The 24,477-nt window shown below is 42.9% G+C and overlaps 1 protein-coding gene across 1 annotated transcript in view; it reads left to right on the plus strand.

Moving 5' to 3' along the window:
* Positions 1 to 24,477, plus strand: part of UBE2L3 (ubiquitin conjugating enzyme E2 L3) — a 57,291-nt gene that overhangs the window by 10,392 nt on the left and 22,422 nt on the right. The window contains exon 2 of the mRNA XM_051973280.1: positions 14,529 to 14,624. Coding sequence (XP_051829240.1) covers positions 14,529 to 14,624 — 96 coding nt within the window. The remainder of the gene's footprint in view (positions 1 to 14,528; positions 14,625 to 24,477) is intronic.

Raw genomic sequence — 24,477 nt, forward strand, 5'->3', positions numbered from 1 at the left:
CTGGAAGCTCAGCTTAAGCTTCTTTTTGTTTGACCTCTGCGGGGCATGTAGGCTTCTGAAAACCAGGGTTCAAATTCTACAGATTTGTAACTTGAGGCAGCCCCGGCTTCTTCCTCTGGAAAGTGGCTTGTGCTTTAGGTGCAAAGTGCTGTCAGAGCTGGTGGGAGTGGGGGCAAACTTTCACTGGTTAGTTGGGAAACTTGGAGCTGTCCAGAGGTGGAGTGGGGGGGGGGGGCAGCGTCCCTGGCATCAAGGAATTCTGGGTCAGCTGCACATTGACGGGGATTCCCTGGAATGGAGAAATTTACTGTTACTGCCTGGGTCAAAGGAGATGATTTGGGTGAAGCGTTTGGGTTCCTTTCCCTTCCCCTGGCATTCTCTTGATTCCCCTTGGAGAGCTCATGAGCCACTTTCTGTGGGAAGCCTTTCCTGCTCTTCAGGAACAGGAGTTCTTAATATTTTCCAAGTCTCACACGCCCTGAAATCTGCCGAAACCTGGGCCCTCCTCAAAACGTTTCCAAATAAATAATGGTGCGGTGGCTAGAGCACCAGCCCAGAATTCAAATCTGGCCTCAGACCTTAACACTTCCCAGCTGTGTGACTCTGGGCAAGTCACTTAACCCCACTTGCCTCGGCAAAAAAACCAAACAAACACACACACCCAAAAAACAAACAAAATAAAACATGCAAAGTAAACTAATTTTGTGGAATAAAGCTATTAACATTAAAAAAATCCATGGAATTCTTGTAATCTGTCCGAGGTCTCCTTAAGTCCTCCAGCAAAGAGCTTGCCAGTGAGCTGGGGCCAGAGTGGACCAAGTTTCAGGCCTGGACTCAGGAAGACTCATTTTCCCGAATTCAGATCTGGCCTGAGACACTTCCCTAGCTGTGTGACCCCGGGCAGTCACTTCACCCAGTTTGCCTCCGTTTCCTCATCTGTAAAATGAGTTGGAATAGAAAATGGCAGCCATTCTAGTATCTCCGCCAAGAAAGCCCCACCGGGAGTCGGGGCTGCAGTGACTGAAGAGCAAGAGCGCTTGCCCTCCTAGTTTCCTCCATCCACAAACAGCTGGTTTTTACTCCTCTCGCTTTGCTGCTGTCTCAGCAGAACGCTGGCTTGTTGAGGGAAGGGGCTCTCCCTTGTCTGTCTCACCTGGTACACATATTAGCTTACGTGGGTCGTTTTATGGGCACTTTTATGAAAGAGTGCCGTGGGCTTTGCTTCTGACAGATCGGGGGGCATCGGTGAAGATAGGGACAAAAGGAGAGGGGGTCACAGTCTGGGGGAGGCTGTTCTGTTAGCTGGGTCCACTAAGGACAGCCTTGAATGTCATTGAAGTCATAACTATGGTGGAGAAAGGGCCATGGGGGAAGATCAATCTAGTATCAGAAGAAACTGCAGACTCCCCTTGGCCTTCCTCTCCTTAAGCAGGAACAGTTGTCCTGCCTGGCCCTTAGCAGCCTTCTTTTGCATGTCACAAGCTGCTGCTTTTTGAAGTGCTCACGATTTGAATTAATACTGGGAGGAAGAGATCTTGTTCGCCTCCTACCCTGTGACTTTGGGCCAGAAGACATCCCTTCCTTGGGTCACTTCCCACATCTGTAAAATGGGGCTTGGGCTCCGGGGCCTCTGAGGCCCCTTCCAGCTCTAAATCTGGGAAATTGCATTGACTCCGCCATCACAGATTGGTAGGGTCTCTCCTGAGTACCCCGTCAAGCCTGTTGTTACAGCATCGCTCGTGCATTGGCTCATTGCTTCTCCTGGAGAAGATCGTCCCTTAGCTCTAAACCTTCAGCCAAGGGAAATTCATTAGGGGCCGGGAGTTTTAGAGGTGCCGGCCGGTATCCTCTGCTGCTCACCACAGCAGCTGCCATTGCAAGCTCTGCTTATTTCATATTCCTTGGGGCGCTAGCTTGTTCTTCCAGCTGTCTCCCCATTTCTGCTTCTCTCAGCCAGAGCTGCTGCCTTTAGCAGAAACTCTTTCCCCACTAGTTCTCCTTGTCTGCTTATTTCTGACTAGACCTACCCAGCTTTCCCACTGTCCTTTGGGGGGGGACCCCTAGTCTTCGTATTATAAGTGAATTCTTCCTCTTCTGACTAGAACTACCCAGCTTTCCCACTGTCCTTTGGGGGGGACCCCTAGTCTTCGTATTATAAGTGAATTCTTCCTCTTCTGACTAGAACTACCCAGCTTTCCCACTGTCCTTTGGGGGGGACCCCTAGTCTTCGTATTATGAGTGAATTCTTCCTCTTCTAACTAGAACTACCCAGCTTTCCCACTGTCCTTTTGGGGGGGGGACCCCTAGTCTTCGTATTATAAGTGAATTCTTCCTCCTAAACCTGGATATGCCATATTCCTCATTGTCCACTCCAGTGCTGGTTATAGTGCTTAAGAATTGTACTGGGGAACTGAGTGTGGGCCACAACATAGCATTCTCACTCTCTCTGTTGTTGTTTGCTTGCATTTTGTTCTCTTTCTCAGTTTTTCTTTTTCTTGTTAAGATTTTTCTTCTGCAACAAGATAACTGTATAAATATGTATACATATATTGGATTTAACATATATTGGACTACCTGCCAGCTAGGAGAGGGGCTTGGGGGGAAGGAGAGCAAAAGTTGAAACAAAAGGTTTTGCAAGGGTCAGTATTGGAAAAATGACTCACGTATGTGCTTTGTAAATACAAAGTCTCAACAAAATGAATGAATGAATGAAATTTAAAAAAATAGGTAGTGGGGCAGCTCTGATCTAGAGAGAGGGACTTGAAGGATTTCTCGTGGGGAATAGGGGTAGGTATTAAGAATTTATAGTATCTATGTGCCAAGTACTATGCTAAGTGCTTTATAATTATCTCATTTGATCCTCCTAATGTAGGTAGTATTATTTTCCCCAGTTACACATGAGGAAACTGAGGGAAATATAGATTAGGTAACTTGCCCAGGGTCACACAGCTAGCAAATATCTGAGGCCAGATTTGCGCTCAGTTCTTCCTGACTCTAGGTCAGATTTAAAACGAGCAATCGTGTGGTTTTAGAAATAAAATTATCTTTTTTTTCCTCCTGGTTCTTTTGAAATCGGCAGAAAAGCTTTCAGTGATTGCTCAGCTGTTCTTTCTTACCCGATTAGCTAACTCTCTTTGGGGCACCTCTGACTTAGGGTATTTTCAGAGTGCTGGATGAAGACCCTGATGCCTGGGTTTGAAGCTTTCTTTTTTTGGGGGGGGATTTGAAGCTTTCTGTGGATTTCTCACATACCCCAATAATAAAAAGACCGTCTATTTTCCCCAATATTTGTCTATTTATTTATAAGTGGCATGCCTTGAAAACTGAATTAATAATTATGCATGTTATAATATCATAAAAATGAAAAAAGGTTTGATTCTAGAGTCTAGAGGGCCTCTGGAGTTTATTGAGCAGGGCAGTGACATGACTCAGTGGGGACTTTAGGAAAAGCCTTTTGATGGTTATGCAGAAAATAGATTAGAAAGGGTGAGCCTTGAGACAGAGGCCAAATATAGTTCAGGCAAGAGATATGAGTGTCTGAACTAAGGGGAGGCTGTGGAGAGGAGAGAGGATGACAGATACTTGTGTGTGAGAGAGACAGACAGAAACAGAGAGATAGAAAGAAAGCAACCAAGAAGGATGGGAGAGGAGGGAACAAGATTGACAACTAGTGTTTAAGGGCTGTGTGAGAGGGAGGGTCAGTTCAGTGTGAAATTGAGTTAGGGCCGGAATCCTGCTGGATGGCACTGCCTTAAATAGAATGTGCCCAAGTGGCCATCTATCTGTGTTGAGAAGTCCTGAGAACTCCAGTGAATGGAAGAGTGCTTCCTGCACTTTGGGGGGGCTCTCATTGTTAACCATTTTCCCCTTAAATCAAGTCCAGATCTGTCTTTTAGCAACATCCATTCATTCTTTCCCTTGCTCTGCTTCTCAGATCAGACAGAACGAGGCTCCCCTCTGCCAGTACAAGTTTTCAGATACCTAAAGATGGCTTATGTTCCCCTGATGCCACCCAAGCTGTTTTCTCTCCGGGTTAATTAGTTCCTTCCAGTTACGTTCTTGGACTTGGACTTGATGGCCTGGTTGGATCTCAGGTTTCTCCTGAGTTGCAGGACAGCTATACCTGAAAGTCCCTTCCAACCTTTGACATCTTTTAATTCGTTTAAACAAACTACTTTCCTGCTAAAGCCCAAGAGTAGGCTTCCTCTGCTTAATGTCTCTGGATTGTCGAGAAGGTCATTGAAGAAAATTGTGGGGAAGTGGTTTGTCCCTTGCAGGGGCCATTGTTTAAATTATCCAAATTTCTCTATTCAGTAGTAATTTAGAGCAGTTTTTTACATAACTATCTTTATCTCAAAGCTGCCTGTTCATATCCTTTGACCCGTTTATCAGTTGAGGAATGACTTGCATTCTTATAAGTTTGACTCAGTTCCTCTATATTTGAGAAATGAGATCTTTTATCAGAAACGCTTGCTGTAAAAGTTGTTTCCCATCTTTCTGCTTTCTTTCTCATCTTGTTTGTGCAAAAACTTTTTTACTGTAATGTAATCAAAATTATCCATTCTGGCATTCCATAATGTTCTCAAATTCTGTCTTTTCCATAAATCTGACAGGTAAACAATTCCTTACTCTTTTGATTTGCTTATAGTATCACTTTTTAAATCACATATCTATTTTCACTTTATCTTGGTATAAGGTGTGAGATACTGTTTTATGTTTAATTTTTAAATTTCTGTCATACTATTCCAATTTTTCCAGCAGTTTTTATCAGATAATGAGTTCTCATCCCAGAAGCTGGAGTCCTTGGCTCTTAAACAGTAGATTACTATAGTCATTTACTGCTGTGTCTTGGTGTCCTTAATCTGTTCCACAGATATACTGATTCTTAATCAGTACCAAATAGTTTTGATGAGTGCCATTTTAGAATACTAGTTTTAGATCTGGTGTGGCCTACCACATTCCTTTGCATTCAAAAAAAAAAAACTTCCCTTGATATTCTTGACCTTTTGTTCTTCTAGATGAATTTTTTTTCTAGCTCTCTAAAATAATTTTTTTGGTAGTTTGATATGGCATTGAATAAGTAAATTAATTTAAGTAGAATCGTCATTTTTATTATATTAGCTTGGCCTATCCACGAACAATGAATATTTTTCTCTTTGTTTAGATCTGGTTTTATTTATGTGAAAAGGATTTTGCAATTATGTTCATATAGTTCCTGGATTTGTTTTGGCAAGTAGACTCCCAAATGTTTTATGTTTTCTACAGTTATTTTAAGTGGAATTTCTCTTTCTATCTCTTGCTGCTAGCTTTATTAATAATATATAGAAATGCTGATGATTTGTGTGGATTTGTTTTATAGCCTTTGACTTTGCTAAAGTTGTTCATTATTTCAAGTATTTTTAGTTGATTTTCTAAGATTCTCTAAGTATCATATTATAAACAGAAAGTCATAGTTTTGTTTCCTCATTGCCTCTTCTAATTTCTTCAATTCTGTTTTCTTGTTGCTGAAGCTAACATTTCTGTACAGTATTGAAAAATTAATATTGGTGATAATGGTTATCCTTGTTTCATTCTTGATCTTATGGGGAAGGCTTCTAGCTTATCCCCATTTCAGACAGATTGCTGATGGTTTTAGATAGCTATGACTTAACATTTTAAGGAAAACTCCCATTTTCTTCATCTTTCTAATATTTGTAATAGAAATGGATGCTGTATGTTGTGAAGAGCTCTTTCAGCATCTATTGAGATAATTATGATTTCTGTTGGTTTCATTATTGATATGTTTGATGCTAATAGTTTTTGTAGTATTGAACCAATCCTGCATTCCTGCTGGTGATATATTAGCCTGGTGATAAATTGCTGTAATCTCTTTGCTAATATTTTATTTAATATTTTTGCATCAACATTCATTAAGGAAATTAATTTTTAACTTTTGGTCTCTGTTTCACTTCTTCTCGATTTGGGTATTAACTGTTAGGTCAAAATTAGCACAAGCAGCAAAGAATCGATTCGGATTTTGTTGCTTCTCAGCTTCAGAGGGTGCATTGAGTGCAGTCATGTGTAGACCAAAAAATCATGTATCAATACTCTCTCTGTTTTAGTTTTGTTTTGTAGCCTTTTCAAGTTGAAGATTTAACCATCACTTCCATAGCTGATTTTATACCACATTTGTCCTCATTGAAGACATTTGCCAACATGGCTGAAAACGTCATGCTAAAAAGCATGGGAATAAGCACATAGGCTTGTTTCACTCCTTTGGTGACTGGGAAAGCTCGAGAGCCTTGTCTGTTGTGCAGAACCCAGTCAAGAATGTCATCATGAAACTGACATACCATATAGCGATGGACTTTTCAGAAGAAACGTGAGATTCTTAGGCATTATTTGTGTCCAATCTTTGGCAGAGCACTCTGAGCTCATATTGATCTGATCAGCCACAGTAGGACACACCGTAACTCAGCTCTAACATAGTGATGTCATTTTGGTCCTCTTGAGAAAGAAAGACAGCCGTTAACCCGGCCTAGTTTAGGTTAACAGCATCATATTTTTGTCATTAAAGGAATTTAGTAGGACTCCACCTATTTTTTTTACTTATTTTTTCAAATATTGGAATTAATTGGTCTTTAAATGTTTGGTAGAATTCACTTGTAATTCCATCTGGCCCTGGAGGTTTTTTCCTCCTTAGGGATTTTATTAATGACTTCTTCAATTTCTTTTTCTAAAATGGGGTTATTTAAGTATTTTATTTCCTCTTTTGTTAATCTGGACAATTCATCTATTTCACTTAGATTGGCATACACTTGGGCAAAATAGTTCTCAATTATTGCTTTAATTTCCTCTTCATTGGTGGTGAATTCATCCTTTTCATTTTTGATACTGTTAATTTGATTTTCTTTTTTTTTTTTTCTTTTTTTTGAATCTATCTTATTGGGTTCTCCCCCCCTCCATAGAACCAACACTTAATTTTAAATTTTATTAATTTCTCCTTTGATTTTCAGAATTTCTAAATTATTTAATTGGGGATTTTTAATTTGTTCCTTTTCTAGCTTTAAATTGCATGCTCAATTCATTGATCTGCTCTTTCTCTATTTTATTCATGTAAGCATTTGGAGATATAAAAATTTCCCTAAAGTACTGATTTGGTCGTGTCCTATAAATTTTGGTATGTTAGTCTCATTGTCATTCTCTTTGGAATTATTGATTGTTCCCATGATTTGTTTGGCCCATTCATTTTTTAGATTAGATTATTTAGTTTCCAATTAATTTTGATCTGCCTTTCCCTGGTTGTTTATTACATGTGATTTTTATTGAATCATGATATGAAAATGATGCATTTCATATTTCTGCTTTTCTGTATTTCATTGTGAGGTTTTAATGCCCTAATATAGGGTTAATTTTTGCATTGGTACCATGAACCACTGGTATATTTCTTTTTAACCCCCTTTCATTTTTCTCCAAAGTCTGTCATTTCTATATTTTCTAAATTCTATTCTCATTAACTTTTTTTGGTTTATTTTGTGGTTAGATTTTTCTAGTTCTTAGAGAACTAATATAATTTTGCTATCTATTTCTTCCTCTGACATTTTTTGAATTTGGATGTTATACCACTTGGTGCATATATGATTAGTATTGATAATACTTCTTACTCTATGGTACCTTTTAACAAGATGTAGTTTTCTTCTTTGTCTATTAATTAGATCTACTTTTGCTTTTGTTTTCATATACCACAATTTACCCAACCATGCTCCAATTGATGGGCATCCATTCATTTTCCAGTTTCTGGCCACTACAAACAGGGCTGCCACAAACATTTTGGCACATACGGGTCCCTTTCCCTTCTTTAGTATCTCTTTGGGGTATAAGCCTAGTAGTAGCACTGCTGGATCAAAGGGTATACACAGTTTGATAACTTTTGGGGCATAATTCCAGATTGCTCTCCAGAATGGTTGGATGTGTTCCCAACTCCACCAACAATGCATCAGTGTCCCAGTTTTCCCGCATCCCCTCCAACATTCATCATTATTTTTTCCTGTCATCTTAGCCAATCTGACAGGTGTGTAGTGGTATCTCAGAGTTGTCTTACTTTGGATTTCTCTGATCAATAGTGATTTGGAACATTCTTTCATAGGAGTGGAAAGAGTTTCAATTTCATCATCTGAAAATTGTCTGTTCATATCCTTTGACCATTTATCAATTGGAGAATGGTTTGATTTCTTATAAATTAGAGTCAATTCTCTATATATTTTAGAAATGAGGCCTTTATCAGAACCTTTGACTGTAAAGATGTTTTCCCAGTTTGTTACTTCCCTTCTAATTTTGTTTGCATTAGTTTTGTTTGTACAAAGGCTTTTTAATTTGATGTAATCAAAATTTTTCTATTTTGTGATCAATAATGATCTCTAGTTCTTCTTTGGTCACAAATTCCTTCCTCCTCCACAAGTCTGAGAGGTAAACTATCCTATGTTCCTCTAATTTATTTATGATCTCGTTCTTTATGCCGAAATCATGGACCCATTTTGATCTTATCTTGGTATATGGTATTAAGTGTGGGTCCATGCCTAATTTCTGCCATATTAATTTCCAGTTTTCCCAGCAGTTTTTGTCAAATAATGAATTCTTATCTCAAAAGTTGGGATCTTTGGGTTTGTCAAACACTAGATTGCTATAGTTATTGACTATTTTGTCCTGTGAACCTAACCTATTCCACTGATCATCTAATCTATTTCTTAGCCAATACCAAATGGTTTTGGTGATTGCTGCTTTATAATACAGTTTTAGATCTGGTACAGTTAGGCCACCTTCATTTGATTTTTTTTTTCCCCATTAATTCCCTTGCAATTCTCAACCTTTTGTTCTTCCATATGAATTTTGTTGTTATTTTTTCTAGGTCATTAAAATAGTTTTTTGGGAGTCCAATTGGTATAGCATTAAATAAATAGATCAGTTTAGGGAGTATTGTCATCTTTATTCTATTCACTCGGCCTATCCAAGATTTGCTTTTGTTTTACCTGAGATTAGGATTGTTGTCTGTTTCATATGTGTTCCTTATAAACAATATATTGTAGAATTCTGGTTTTAATCCATTCTGCTGTCTGCTTCCTTCTTTTTTTTTCGGTTATTGTTGTAGTTTCGAGATCTAATTTCAATGACTTGCCCATAGCTAGTAAGTGTCAAGTGTCAGGTCAAATTTGAATTCAGATCCTGATTCCTTTATGGGAGAGTTGCTCCCATTCACAGTTATGATTACCAACTGAGTGTTTCCCTCCATCCTGTTTTCTCTGACTACCATTTCTCTCAAATCTGTCCTCTCTTCTGTCAGTTTCTTCTCCCCCCCCCCTTTTTTTTCTTTTTCCCTTCCCCATCTACTTCTATATATAGGGTAAGATAATTTTTTTTTTACCCAACTGATTATGTATGTTATTCCTTCTTTGAGCTTAATCTGATGAATCATTAGAGTTAAGATTCAAGCAATGCTCACTCCTCTCTTCTTTCCCTCTGTTGTAATAGGTTTTTCATGCCTCTTCATGTGATGTGATTTACGCTATTCCTCCTTCCTCTCCTCTAAGTACAATTCTTTTTGTCCCCATAATTTTTTTAATCATCACATCAGAGTCAATTTATACTCATACCCTCTCAGTATATTCCTTCTACCTGTCCTAATAGAAATACAGTTCTTAAGAGTTACAAGTATCTTTTTCCTATGTGGGCTTATAAACATTTTAACTTTATTGAATAACATGATGAGTTGTTTTTGTTTTTTTTTCTTTCCTGTTTGCATTTCCTTGAGTCTGAGTGGACAAGATCATTAAGAGAAAACAAAGTCTCCATCTAGTGTCCAGAGGAACCTTATGGCTCACTGAGGGTGTTATTGGGGCGACTTGCCCCCTGACCTTAAATGACCAATAGCCATCTTGGTGGAAGCCAAGGATTGCAGAATGATTGACTCTAGAGAAGCCTTCACTGGAGACTCCTAAACTGGAAAAGATCAAAGCACTTTCCCCATTGTAAATGATATTGAGAAAGGGAGATTTGTAAAGCATTTGTTGAGCACCAACGTGGGCTGCACTGTGTTAAGCATTTACAAATGTTGCTTTAGTTGGTTCTCACAGTGACCCTGGGAGGTGGGTGCTATTGCTGTTCTCATTTTATATACTTGAGAAAATGGAGGCAAAGAGAGGTTAAATGATTTGCCCAGAATAAGAGCCAGGAAAGATCTAGGGCTGGCTCGCCGGAGAGCTGATAATATAGAAGTCAATCATAATAGAAAAGAGGTAAAATGTCTTTGATTTTGTGTTTTCTACTCTTTTTTTCCCCCAGGATAGGGAAGTAGAACCTGAGATTTTATTGGTTTGGAAAGGAACTCTCTCCACTCTGCAGATGAGTAGTTTGGAGAGGGTCCAGGGTCACACAGTGTATATTAGAGACATGTTGAACCCAGGTCATCTTGTTTCCAAGACCTCCCTCCACTATTCCACTGTCCATCTTTTGAAACCTAGATCCACACTGTGCTTCTGGCTCTTTTGCTCCCTTTGTTGTAGGACTTTGGACAAATCGATCAATAGACATTTATTTATTGAGTACCTGCTATGTGCTAGGTATGTCTTTCTTGATCCTCAGTTTGTTTGTAAAAGAGATTTCAATAATAAATATGAAAGGGCTTTAAAAATTGTAAAGTGTTGTATAAGCCTAAAGTTGTTTTACATTCTAGATGACCATTTTAAGGTTACTTTCTTTTTATTTTAATATTTGGGGTGAGGGTGATGACTTTGTAAATAAAGAATCTCTTCCTTGCAGAGGTAGCTATTCCCACAATGGCTAGAATCCTGGGCCTGCCAGCGGTCCCTCGCTGTGTGCCCTGGGCACGTTTCTTAACCCGTTTGCCCCGGGTTCCTCAGCTGTAAAATGGAGATAATAACACATCTAATTAGGTATCATTGGAAGATTCCAAAAGGCAGTCTTTGTAAAAAGCATTTAGCACAGTGCCTGACACATAGTAGGCGCTATAGAAATACTTATTCTCTTCTCTTCCTCATCAGCGTTGCCCTAGAAAGGCTTTTCACCCCAGCAGGGTGCCAGTGTCAGGGTCCAGCCCTGAGAAAATCGTCCCGTTCTGTTTGTTCGTTTGCGGAAGCTATAAGTCTCTGGGCTCTCCTGGCATTTTATTTGACACCCCTGCTTTGGACATCCCAGGTGCGGGGCTGGGGGAGGGTTGGTTCCGGTTCCCTTCAGCATTCTTCCCTCTTCCCTGGCACTAGTTTCCGGTGATTCCCACATCTGTCTTTTATCCTGGCCTCTTTCCCGAGCCCCAGCCTTACCTGGCCAGCTGCTTGCGGGACATTGTTACTCTGCCGCTTGTGTCGCATCTGCTAGGGCTTGTCTGACATGAAAGTCAGGCTTGCCCTCCCAGCCCTCCTATACGTCTGCTCTTTGATTAAGGCCAGCGGGCCCCTGGCTTTGTCTCCTTGCCCCCCGTGTGTGCCCAATCACTGAGTCTTTTTAGTTGGCTTAGATGAGTATTTAAAATCTAATCTGCTAAGTACACTGGCTGAAAGCAGGAGGTGGGAGGACCAGATTCATGTTGGATCATAAGGGATTAAAAATACCTTTGATTACATGGTAGTTTAATCTGATTCTCGATGGCTTAGCCTCCCTTCCAGACTGTAAACTTTCTGAGAGCAGAGCCAGGTTCTTTCCACTCCTTCCCGGCTTCTCTCCTCCTGACATAGTGCTTTGACCTTTTTAAGAGGCAGTTGTAAATTTTCATTTACTATAAATTTTTATACTATTAGGTGAGGGAGGGGGTTCTTTTTCTGGTATATCCTGCTCTATGTGGCTTTTTTTCTCATTTTAAAAAAATTTAGGATTTCCCCCCCCCCCCAATTATGCATAAAAACAATTTTTAACATTCGTTTTAAAAATTTTATCTCTCATTCTTTAAAAACAATTCATATCGACTCTGCTTGTGCTGATTTCATGTAGCAGCCATGTGATCATTAATGTACTGGTTTGGCTTGGAAGGGCACTGGGAATCAGAAGCCTCAGGTTCTAGGTCATTCAAGGAGACAAATGATCCCATATTAGCCTCAGTAGAAGCTGAAATGCAGACTAAAAGAAGGACTCGGAAGACCCCTGGAAGAGGCTGCTCTGGTCACAGCCTTGGGTGGTTGCTGGACAATTTAGTAGCAGTGGGAACCCCAAAGAGAATACAGGTTTTGACTAGTTTTCATTGAAATTTAAAATTTCACTTATAGCATATACTTTTCTAAGGTATTCTGGGAACCTGACTACCATTTGCAACTTATTTCTAAGGAGAAAATCGTTTTCGGCATTCCAAATAAAGGATTTATAAATGAATTCCCTAAATCCATCTCTAAATGAGAGGCTGCCTAACCTTTACTGGGAGGTGATTGTAGAATGTATCACTCCTCAAAAGCAAGAGCAAAACAAAGCGTTCAGCCCCAGGATGAGTGAGTGAGTGCAAACGGGAATCGGGCATCCTGCAAGCAGGAGACAGCAGAAGGGAGAGATTGCTTTTGAGGAAGGAGCTCCGGAGGCGGGCTCACTGGGCATGGAACTCGAGCTGGTTGAAGGCAGGTCAGAGAGGTCCGTCTTGGACGGGAGAAGGCCGGAAAGGTGCAGGGAGCTAGCACGCCTGGACGGGATTGTGTCCTAAATTCAGAAGGGGCTGGTGAGCCCCTGGAAGGACGGGGTGCAAATGGCACAGGACGCTCACTGGGCAGGCAGGGGTGTGGAGAGGAGACTGGCGTGGTGCTTTCAGAGATGAGGCCCACGGAAAGAGCGAGTGGTAGAGCAGACTGCAGAAATGTGAGGAGGAGGGAAGAGAGAAATGCTTGAAGGACAGGGCAGCTGGTGGGATTCTCTGCAGCCAGAGAAGCTCGAGGTGGGGCAGAGGCGGCTGCTGGGAAAAGCTGGGCGAGGCCTCCGGGAATAGAATGTCGAGGCCAGAAGGAGGAGCCCTGCTCAGGGGGCCCCCGAAAAGAATGTTCCTTTCCCAGCAAGGCCAGGGCCCGAGGACAGAAAAACAAGGGGAGTAGCACAGACAGAAAGGCACAGATTGGGAAGAGAAGCAGATTTGGGGACATCAACAGAACTTGTTTGTCAGGATGGCCAGATTTTGAACCTGGTTTGCCAACCTGGGACCAGAACAGGGATAAAGAACTAGGAAAGAAACAAGCTACAAAGCAGAGAGCTTGAAAAGCATAAATATTTGTTTTTTTGAGTTGTCTTGCACACTTAAAAGACATTCACCTCCCAATTTAAGGGTTTGCTAAGCATTTTATCCATGCTAGGCCTGGGACATAGCTAGGGCAAATGGAATTCTCGAATGACAGGTGAAGAAAACTGGGCTCCGAGATGAAGCTGCCTCGCTGAGGATCTCCTGGCATTGAGTCTTTCCCACGTGGGATAAAGGCTCTTTCTGGCCTGCCTTGAACTTGCATGTATCTGCTCATGAGATCAGGAGCCCAAGCAGGTGAGACGCTGGCTTGGGGAGGCTGGTGACTGGCTGCAGGCCGCCCGAGGCTTCCCTGCCAGCTTGCTATTGAAGGCTGCGGGCTTCTAGGGCAGCATTTGCTGTGTCGGGCTGTTCTTCCCCCTGCGGGTGGGCTAGAAAGGAGTTCACTCTTCTAGAATGCCGGGAGATCTGTTATCGAATCTCAACCTCCAGTTAACTGTGAACAAGAGGGATTTCGTATGGTGTTGGGGGTCAGGAGCTGAGCCCGGAGTCCAGAAAGCCTCGGTTCAGATCCAGCCCCAGACACGAGCTCTGTGATTCCGGATGTGTCTTTAACCTCTCTCCTTGGGCTTAATTAAAACACATGTTCTTGAGGTCCTGAGGATCAAATGAAATAATATTTATAAGCACTTAGCGCAATACCTGGCACATAGTAGGTGCTATAAAATTGCAAATTACTCTTGTTACTGCTAGCTCCATCAGAAGGTTTTCAATTCGTTTATTGAGAATAGATCGTTATTGGAATAAATAACATGAGGCCTTTTCTTAGGCTTCTAGAGCAACATAGTAAAATGTCACCACTTGGAGATCGTCTCGCTGTTTTCTCTTCTGCGCTGGCTCAGTCTGGCTTGGGGTACATTCATTCTTGAGAGTCAGAGGGATTTTGACGTGTAGAGATCTGCCACGATCTGCTGGCCGTCTTTGATTACACCCCCCTTACGGTGATTGCCAGACAGGCCCGTGGCTACCAGGACCCGCCGGCTGCGCGCTAACTCCTGTCTCTGTGCTTTCCTTTCCTGGCATCTTAACTGCCCTGGCCCCCACCCATCAGAAGGGTGCTTTCCCTTGCCTTCCTGGCTCATTTGAGGGTTATTGGACTCCAGGGTTTGCTCGGGAAGCCTAGAGATGAGGCCCTGTCCTGTCCCGGCTGTGTGGGGGGTCTTAGAAGCCCCTGCCCTCCTACCACCCAGATCCCCGGGGCTGGGGTGGGGAGATCAGGGCACACAGAGGGTGTCTGTTGGCCTCCTGTTGATTTCTCTCTCTCCTTGGTCCGCAGGAGCTGGAAGAAATCCGCAAGTGTGGGATGAAAAACTTCCGAAACATCCAGGTTGATGAAGCTAATTTATTGACTTGGCAAGGGCTCATCGTTCCTGTGAGTATGAGGCTGTCCTTCTGGACCATACCCGGGGGCTGCCCACCTCCGTCCGAGCTCTGGCCCTGCCCGCGGGCGCCCTCCTGCCCCGGCCATGTCCAACGCTCACAGGACGGCGGCCGAGGGCTGGAGTGGGTGACTCTGCTGGGTTCCTGCCTGGTTGGGGGGGTGGGTTGGGCAGCACTCTGCTGGCTCCATGGTGCTTTCCTTCTCTCTCCTTCCCTCCTTCCCCCTTCCTTTCCCACCCCCTGGCCTTTCTTGTCCCATTTCCTCCTGCCCTGTCACAGCACACCCGGGGGAGACAAGAAATCTTGTGGGGCTCAATTGTGGGTCCTGCTTCTACGGCCCGAGGGTCACTTCTTCCCTCTATTGGCCTTGGTTGTGTTTTTTGTCCAAAACAAACAAACAAAAAAGACAAAAAGAGAGAACTGGGTGAGGTGCTTGGTGGTCTTTTTCTAGCTCCGATACTTTGGGATCATGGGGCAGCCTCGATCGAGTGGGTGAGTTTGCTGGCACAGAGTCAGAAGCTCAGATATCTTGAAAAGGGGTGTGTGTGTGTGTGTGTGTGTGTGTGTGTGTGTGTGTACGTACAGTGTGTGTGTGCAGTGTGTCTGTGTAAGGTATGACTTGTTATTCTGCTTCCTCTGGTCTCCGTCACTTGAATTCTTTCTCGTTTTTTAAATGGCATTTTGTTTTCCCAGTTACACGCAAGATAGTTTTCGACATTCACCTTTGCAAAGCCTTGGGCTCCGAATTGTTCTCTCTCCTCCTACCTCCCCAGTAGAGTGAGCCATGGGATGCAGGACAAACACGTGCACTAAACATGTTTTCACATTCGTCATGCTGGACAAGAAAAATCAGATCAGAAGGGAAAATAAAACAAAAGAAGCAGACAAATGACAAGAACAACAAAAGGTGTAGATACTGTGCTTTGATCCACATTCAGTCCCCAGAGTTCATTCTCTGGATGTGGATGGCACTTTCCTTCCCAAGTCTATTGGAATTGCCTTGAATCACCCCATTATTGAAAAGAGCCACGTCCGTCAGAATTGAACATCGTATAATCTCGTTGTCGTGTATAATGATCTCCTGGTCCTGCTCATTTCCCTCAGCATCGGTTCCTGTCAGTCTCTCTAGGCCTTTCTGAAATCATCCTGCTCATCATTTCTTAGAGAACAATAATATCCCATGACTTATTCAGCCCTTCCCTCACCGAGGAGCGTTGGCTTCTCACTTTTATGACACAGTGAGGTCCCATTACCCTTCTAGATACATTTCGTCCCCCCTCCCCGGGGGCGCTTCTGACTCAGAATGTGGGGCTTTGGGATCACCTGGGCGACTAGTGATAGGCCTGGTATTGAGATTCACCATCTGAAACAGGCTGGCGGCCCCTTTCCCCCAGTAAGTTTGCATTCCTAGGCTCTGGAGGAACCACAGCTGGATAAAACCTCTGAAAAATTCTGGATAGCTCTTGACAACTGTATTTCGTTGTAATTGTTTTTCTTTGTTATTCTCTGTACTGTCTCTGATACTTTTAAAATCATGATTCTGAGAAGGATCCAGGGCTTCCCTGGTCCTGCCTACCCAGGGTGGCCCAAGACCCAGGCTTGGTGAAGCAGCCCTGCTCACTCCCTGGGAAGGGGACCCCCTGCCCTATCCCCGGGCACTTCTTCCCCGGCTTCACGTTCGGTATTCTTTAGAGAAAGCGCTCCTCTTCCCTGGACGTTGGGCTTGTTTGCCTTCTGTGGTACTTGACTGCAGAGAGGCGTGGCTCTTGCCTATGGCTGAGCCCCTGGACGGTATTCTTGGCAGGTGGAGATCCAGCTTTCACTGGAAACATTTGTTCCTCGGAAGCTCACTCCTTTCAGGGTAGCCCATTCATTTTCGGGGGCAGTTTGTGTTGAAGAAGACAGAGAGCATGTTGACAAAAACAAATGTCTATTTTTTGAAGACCTGAATTTCAGTGAACAGCTTTCTCTTGGATAAAGGGGGACAGCTGGAAATGAAATAGAAAGAGGAGGTAGATCTGCCTGCCCTGCACTGGCCAGGGTTTCATCCCGCCTCCCTCCTTCCTGCAGGGGCCCCTGGGCTTGGGCCTCCCCTCCTGGAGCACGAGGCCTTGAGACTCCTCCAGCTCCAGACCTTTTAGTGTCACCACCCATTGGCCCGACCGATGCCCATTTCTGCGGGGTGGCCTCTGCTCCCTTGTCTCCATGCCGGCTGTGGGCCAGCTACCTTCCCTGGCCTGTGGACATTGACTTGGTTTCCAATTGCTTGCTAGTAGTCAGTCTGATGGTTGGATTTAGCAGAGCCCTTCCCTCCCCTCAGCCTCGTTGGTGCAGCAGGTACTAAGCATCTGGGGGATACAGTCAGGGCAGGGACTCCGGGGCCGCCTCTTTCTTGCCCTGCTCAGAAGTGAGATGGCTTGCATAGGTCTCCTGGAGACTCAGGGAGGAAGGAGGGGGACAAGACCCCTGGTAGAAGAGAGAAGGTGCGCATTAAGGCTTTCAGCAGGGCAGAGCTGTCTGATCTTTTGGAGCAGGGAAGGGCAGCCCAGGAGGATGTTGGAAGTGACGTGAGCTGCATTTGGAGAATGGGAGACCTGGGAAAGGAACGGAGGATGAGGAGTGATGTGCCAGATGTAGGCTGGGGGCTCTCATGGATGCTCCTTACATGTAGAGAGCACTGGGATCCATACGTTACAAGGTGACTGGCAGAAAGGTGGGTCACAGAGACCTGTAGCAGCTGACTGAGCCTGGGTGACATCTATATCACCTCTGCCTGCCTTGGTTTCCTCATCTGAAAATAGGGGTACTCCAAATAGCCCAAAGGCAGCCGTGAGGCTTCAGCGCGATATAAGGAGCCAGGCAGAGTGCCACCCGAGTGCCAGCTGTTCCGTTTGCTTGTAGCAGCCCCGGCAGCATCTCTTTTGCAGAACAACTACTTTCTGACCTGCGGCTCTCCCACCTTCTTCTGCCAGAGTTGATTTTTTGGTACTAAATGGAAGAAGACTTTAATCGGTCCTTTCTGAGTGTCATTTTACATTGAGCTGCGGGCATTAGCCTCTCGAGACCCTCAGATGCTGCCTCTCTCAGGCAGTGTTAGCCAGCTCCCCCAGCTTTGAGCCTCAAGAAGGCACGATGTTGGAGCTGGTGCTTGATTTGAGCTTTGAAGGAAAGTGGAAGGGAGGAGGAAGAGCATTCCAGACCTGGGGCTGGGAAGAGAAGAAAGGGGGTAGGGGTGGGGGGATGAAGTCTCTTCTGGGAGCTTTTGAATCTTAGCTGCCTGCTCCAACTCATTTTCCAGATTCATTGGACAGGACTGCTCCCCGTTTCTGCCGATTGCCGGCCCTTTTCTTGCTTATTCCCGACTCTTCCCTCGCCTGGGACGGGTTCCCTCCTTCCCTCTGTCACAGAGAGCCTGTCTTCCCCTTAAGATGTTGCTTGGGCACCAGCTTTTTCCTCTGTCCCTCCAGTGGCTAATGCCTTCCCTTTCACAGGCCGTCATATTGAACTCTTTTCTCTGTGAATTCATGCCACGGGCGGTTTTCTGTCCTTACGCCTGTGGGATCCCACTTCCATTTGCACCCTGCCCTGATCCTCCATCGTGACAGGCAGAACCTCCCTTTGGGAAGCATAATTCATGCTGTCGGGGAGACAACATTGGGCAAACATGATCTATAGGGTAAATCGGAAACCATCCACATTAGAATTCAGGGGGATTATGAAAGGCTTTTGGGAGGTTCATTTTAGTTGTATAGAGTAGGAGCGGCTAGGGGGCACTATTGTGGATAAAGTACTGGCCCTGGAATCGGGAGGACCTGAGTTCAAATCCAGCCTCAGATACGTAACACTTCCTAGCTATGTGACCCTAGGCAAGTCACTTAACCCTAATTACCTCGCCCCCTTCCCCCCTCGCCCCCGAAAAAAGGAAGAAAAAGAATTTATAAAGTACTTACTGTCTGCCAGGCATTGGGCCAAATGCTTTAGAATTATTGTTTTATTTAATGAAACAGATATAACAGGCAAAACCAGCATGCCTGCTCTGATTGACAGCAGATTGGCTCCAAGGAGTGTGAGATCTCTGGTTTTTGTTGTTGTTGTTGTTATTGTTTTATTAAAGCATTTTCCTTTTCCTTTTCCTTTTTTTTTTTTTTTTTAAACTTTTTATTTTTCAAAACATATGCATGGACAATTCTTCAACATTAGCATTTGCAAAATCTGTGTTCCAATTCCCCCCTCCCTTTCCCCCATGCTCTCCCCTAAATGGCAAGTAGTCTAATGTCGGAATACACGGGAGCCACCTGACAGTGGCTGCTGGAGATCAACCCAGAATGGATCTCCTCTCGTGAGAGGGTGACACAAGGAGACTGAGAGGCAGTTGCTGTTCTCTGACCTCTCTGACTGAGAGGTTGTTGCATGTGTGACCTCTCTCTTCTCTCTGCCTCCATTTTATCTCATTCCCAGTCCGCAACGCCTATGTCGGCAAAGGCTGCCCTGCAGCTCCTTCAGATGCTGTGATCCACAGCTGGGGAGGCTCTCGGAGAATTGACCTGCCCCTTAACAATCTAATATGTGTTAAACATGGTAGAAATATACGTTAAATCCAATATAGGGCATACATGTTTATACAATTATCCTGCCACACAAGATAAAAAAAGAGAAGCAAAATAAAATGCAAGCAAACAACAAAAAAAGAGTGAAAATGCTCTGTTGTGAACCACACTCAGCTCCCACAATCTTCTCTCTGGGTGTAGATGGCTCTCATCATCATTGAACAATTGGAACTGGTTTAAGTCATCTCATTGTTGAAGAGGGCCACTTGCATCAGAATTGATCCTCATATAGTATTGTTATTGAAGTATATAATGATCTCCTGGTCCTGCTCATTTCACTCAACATCAGTTCCTGTAAGTCTCTCCAAGCCTCTCTGAAATCATCCTGCTCATCATTTCTTATAGAACAACAATATTCCATAACATTCATATACCATAACTTATCCAGCCATTCTCCAGCTGATGGGCATCCACTCAGTTTCCAGTTTCTTGCCACCACAAAAAAGGCTGCCCCAAACATTCTTGCACAAATGTTATAGAACAGATTCCCCACTCTGACGAGATGGCCAGTTTGTGCAAGGACCATAAGTAGGTTTCCTCCCTTCCGTTTTCTACATTTCATAGCAGAGCTTTTTTCTCCATACACATGTTCTGCTACTGACATAACTTAGACATGTGAAACATCAGTTGGCCCTGGTTGATAGTAATTTTATAATTAATTCTCACATTCTCTTCTATTATTTGAAACCTTTGTAATCATCCCACTTATCGTAACTGCCAGAGTATTTAAACTGTAATCAAGGTTTTAACTGTGTTCTTTCTTTTTATCTTTTTCTGAAGAAATGAACCAATAGTTGATGTTTAAATGAGGTCAGATTTTCATCTTAAAATGAAGTGTTTCCTGTCTCTTTCCAACCCCATTGCTACCACACTAAATCAAATCTGTATTTTCTCAGGCCAGATTATTTTGATAACTATTTTTATTTTATTTTATTTTTGATGATTCTACTTCCTTCAATTTATTTATTTATTTTTTTCCTGAGGCCTGTAGAGATGCACATGAACTGATGCTAAGTAAAGTGAGTAGAACCAAGAGAGCATTGAACCCTGCAACAACAAGGTTATGGGATGATCAGTTGTGATGGGCATGGCTTTTTTCAACAATGATTCAGACCAATTCTTATAGACTTGTGATGGAGAGAGCCATCTCCATCCAGAAAGAGATTATGGGGACTGACTAGGGAGCACAACATAATTGTTTACTTTTTATTGTTGTTAGCTTGCTTTTTGTTTCTTTCTCTTTTTTCCTTTTTGATCTGATTTTTCTTGTGTAGCATGATAAATGTGGAAATACGTTGAGAATGGGGAAGGGATTTTTTTCTGAATTCAATGGGATTTTGTTTTTCTAATTACATCTAAGGATAGTTTTGAACATTCATTTTTGTGAGATTTTGAGTTCCAAATTTTTTCCCTTCTTTCCTTAACCTCCCTTCTCTCCAAGGTAAGATCTAGCTTATACAAACCACAAGGGGGGAAAAAAGTTGTAAAGAGTATGTTTTGATCCATATTCAATTTCCATAGTTCTCTTTCTGGATGCAGATCACATTTTCTATTCCGAGTCTATTAGAATTGTTTTGGATCACTGTTGCTGAGAAGAGCTAAGTCTGTCATAGTTGATCATCACATAGTGTTGTTAGTATGGACAAGATCTCTTGGTTCTTCTCATTTCACTCATCGTCACTTCATGTAAGTCTCTCCAGGGCTCTCTAAAATCATTCTGCTGATCCTTTCTTATAGAACAATAATATTCCATAACATTCATATACCATAGCTTATTCAGCATCCTCCAGCTGATGGGCATCCCCTCAGTTTTTAGTTCCTTGCCACTGCAAAAAGGGTTGCCACAAACATTTCTGCACATGTGGCTCCTTTTCCCTTTTTTCTGATCTTGTTGGGGATATAGACCCAGAAGATACACTGCTGGATCATATAGTGTGCACAGTTTGCTAGCTCTTTGGGCATGGTTCCAAATTGCTCACCAGAATGGCTGGATCCATTCACGACTCCACCAACTTTGGTTTCCAAATTTTCCTCATTCCCTCCAACATTTATCGTGATCTTTTCCTTTCTGATAAGCATGAGGTGGCATCTCAGAATTGTTTTAATTTGCATTTTTCTAATCAATAGTGATTTAGAGTATTTTTTCCACGTTACATAGATGGCTTTTATTTCATCTGATAATTGTTTATATCTTTTGACCATTTGTCTTTTGGGGAATAACTTGTAGCCTTGTAAATTTGATTGTGTTCTCTATGTATTTTAGAAATGAGGCCTTTATCAGAAATACTGGTTATAAAAGTTGTTTACCAGCTTCCTGCTTCTCTTCTAATCTTGGCTGCATTTGGTTTTGTTTGTGCAAAGAACTTTTTACTGTAATGTAAACAAAATTATCTGATAAGGTTCTGTATAAGCTCCACCTTCTGCTCATACCTTCTCCAGTTACTGGCTCAAAGCTGGAAGAGCAGCTTCTTCTTCTTCTTCTTCTTCTTTTTTTTTTAATTATAGCTTTTTATTTACAAGTTATATGCACGGGTAATTTTACAGCATTGACAATTGCCAAACCTTTGGTTCCAACTTTTCCCCTCCTTCCCCCCACCCCCTCCCCCAGATGGCAGGTTGACCAATACATGTTAAACATGTTAAAGTATAAATGAAATACGATATATGTATACACGTCCAAACAGTTATTTTGCTGTACAAAAAGAGTTGGACTTTGAAATTATGTACTATTAGCCTGTGAAGGAAATCCAAAATGCGGGTGGGCAAAAATAGAGGGATTGGGAATTCTATGTAGTGGTTCATAGTCACCTCCCAGAGTTCTTTTGCTGGGTCTAGCTGGTTCAGTTCATTACTGCTCCATTAGAACTGATTTGGTTCATCTTATTGCTGGAGATGGCCAGGTCCATCAGAATTGATCCTTATATAGTATTGTTGTTGAAGTGCAGAATGATCTCCTGGCCCTGCTCGTTTCACTCAGCATCAGTTCGTGTAAGTCTCTCCAGGCCTTTGTGAAATCTTCCTGTTGATCATTTCTTACATAACAATAATATTCTATAACATTCATATACCACAATTTATTCAGCCATGCTCCAATTGATGGGCATCCCCTCAGTTTCCAGTTTCTGGCCACTACAAAGAGGGCCGCCACAAACATTTTGGCACATACGGGTCCCTTTCCCTTCTTTAAGATCTCTTTGGGATAGAAGCCAGTCGTAACACTGCTGGATCAAAGAGTATGCACAGTTTGATAACTTTTTGAGCATAGTTCCAAATCGCTCTCCAGAATGGCTGGATGTATTCACAGTTCCAGCAACAACGTGTCAGTAACCTGGTTTTCCCACATCCCCTCCAGCATTCTGCATTATCTTTCCCTGTCATTCATCTGACAGGTGTGTAGTGGTATCTCAGAGTTGTCTTAATTTGCATTTCTCTGATTAATAATGACTTGGAGCACCTTTGCATGTGGCTAGAAATAGTTTCAATTTCTTTGTCTAAGAATTGTCTGTTCATATCTTTTGACCATTTATCAGTTGGAGAATGGCTTGATTTCTTATAAATTTGAGTCAATTCTCTATATATTTTGGAAATAAGGCCTTTATCAGACCCTTTGACTGTAAAAATGTTTTCTCAATTTGTTGTTTCCCTTCTAATCTTGTTTGCATTAGTTTTGTTTGTACAGAAACTTTAGAATTTGATAAAATCAAATTTTTCTATTTTGTGATCAATAATGATCTCTAATTCTTCTTTGGTCATAAATTCCTTCCTGAAAGAGCAGCTTCTACTGAAGCAGGAAGGCTCACCATAAACTGCTCTGGAGAACTTGCTCTGAGCTCTGCATCAGGGGCAGCACGGGTTGGGCAGAGGAGACAAGAGCAACCTGCTCTGGGGGAAGGGAAAGCGTCTTCTTCATCCCAGCTGGAATGGCGCACTCAGAGCCCCGCAGCAGCTCCTTTGGCTCCATTAAAACTGGTCTGTTCGTGATGTCTCTCTATCCCCCATCCCCGTCCACTTTCTGGAATCCCCTGACCTTGGAAGAAATCCTGAACCTCTCCCTGTCCTGGTATCAGAGAGTTTTTTCCACCCTGAACCCCTGCACGTAGTCTGCCACCCCAGCCCAGCAGCACTTTGCCCCGAGTCTGCCTTTGAGCGCCTTCCTCCCTGCTCTTTGCCCCTTGCACCACTCCCCTGACAATTCTGCTACTTTGGTTGACCAGGCTTGTTTGACTTGATAATGTCTCAGGTCAGAGCCAGAAAGCCATCTTTGATCTCACAAGTGCATCTCCTCTCTGAGGGTGGAGAGACAACAGTTTGCTTAAAGTTATCCAGTGGCTGAAGTGGGCCTAGAACCCCGTGCTCCTCCCTTGTAATAGCAAAGACACAAGTGCTCTTTACAATCCAGTGAGAGGATGAGGTCGTTCCCTTTGGAAGAAAAGGATTCATTGGCACTTTAGAGGAATTCCAGGGAATCCTGCCTCCTGGCCCAAATCCGGCTCCACCAGCGAGTTCTGCATGAAACAGCGGCCCTGTGCATTCCTCAGTCATTAGCGTTGGTCTAGGGGGGAGAAGAGCAGTGGCTTGTGGGGAGTGAGCCAAGGCCGGCCTGTGTGACTTTGCTGCTCCCCAGGAACACCCCACCCTCGCGATCTCCACTTGGTTCACATGTCCTTTTTTTGGTCGGCCTGCAGTGACCCTTCTCTCTCAATTTGATTTATTTCCATTCCTGCTGACTTTGAGGCCCAGATCAAAAGGCCTTTGAAGCTTTCCTGGACAGTGACTGGATAACCTACTCTCTCTCCTTTTTCCACTCTAACCTCCCTTTCTCTAGAGTAGTCTTGTTCCATTTTCCTATTTCTGTCTGTTATTCTGCTTCTTATTAAACATCTCTTATTCCCTTTGAGAACCCAAGTCGGCCAGCTGGGCATTCATTGAATGATGGAATAAGTGTTTGCCATGTGTTTCTTGGAATTGAATCCTCACAGGAACAGACTTCGGAGATCAATGGGCCCAGAAAAGAGAAAGCAATTTTTAAAAAATTATTTTTGATAAGGAAGGCAATTTTTTTAAAATGTTATTTTATATTCAATTGACAAACATTTATTTTCTCTTCTACCCTGACCCTCCAATTGAAAAAAGAAAAATAATAATAAGCCCTTGCAATAAATATGTATAATTAAGTTAAAAGAGTGATCATATTGGTGCTTGCTTTCGCAGCACATCTACTGAAATTGGAACAGTGTG

The sequence above is a fragment of the Antechinus flavipes genome, chromosome 1, assembly GCF_016432865.1.
Source record: "Antechinus flavipes isolate AdamAnt ecotype Samford, QLD, Australia chromosome 1, AdamAnt_v2, whole genome shotgun sequence".
Classification (NCBI taxonomy): domain Eukaryota; kingdom Metazoa; phylum Chordata; class Mammalia; order Dasyuromorphia; family Dasyuridae; genus Antechinus; species Antechinus flavipes.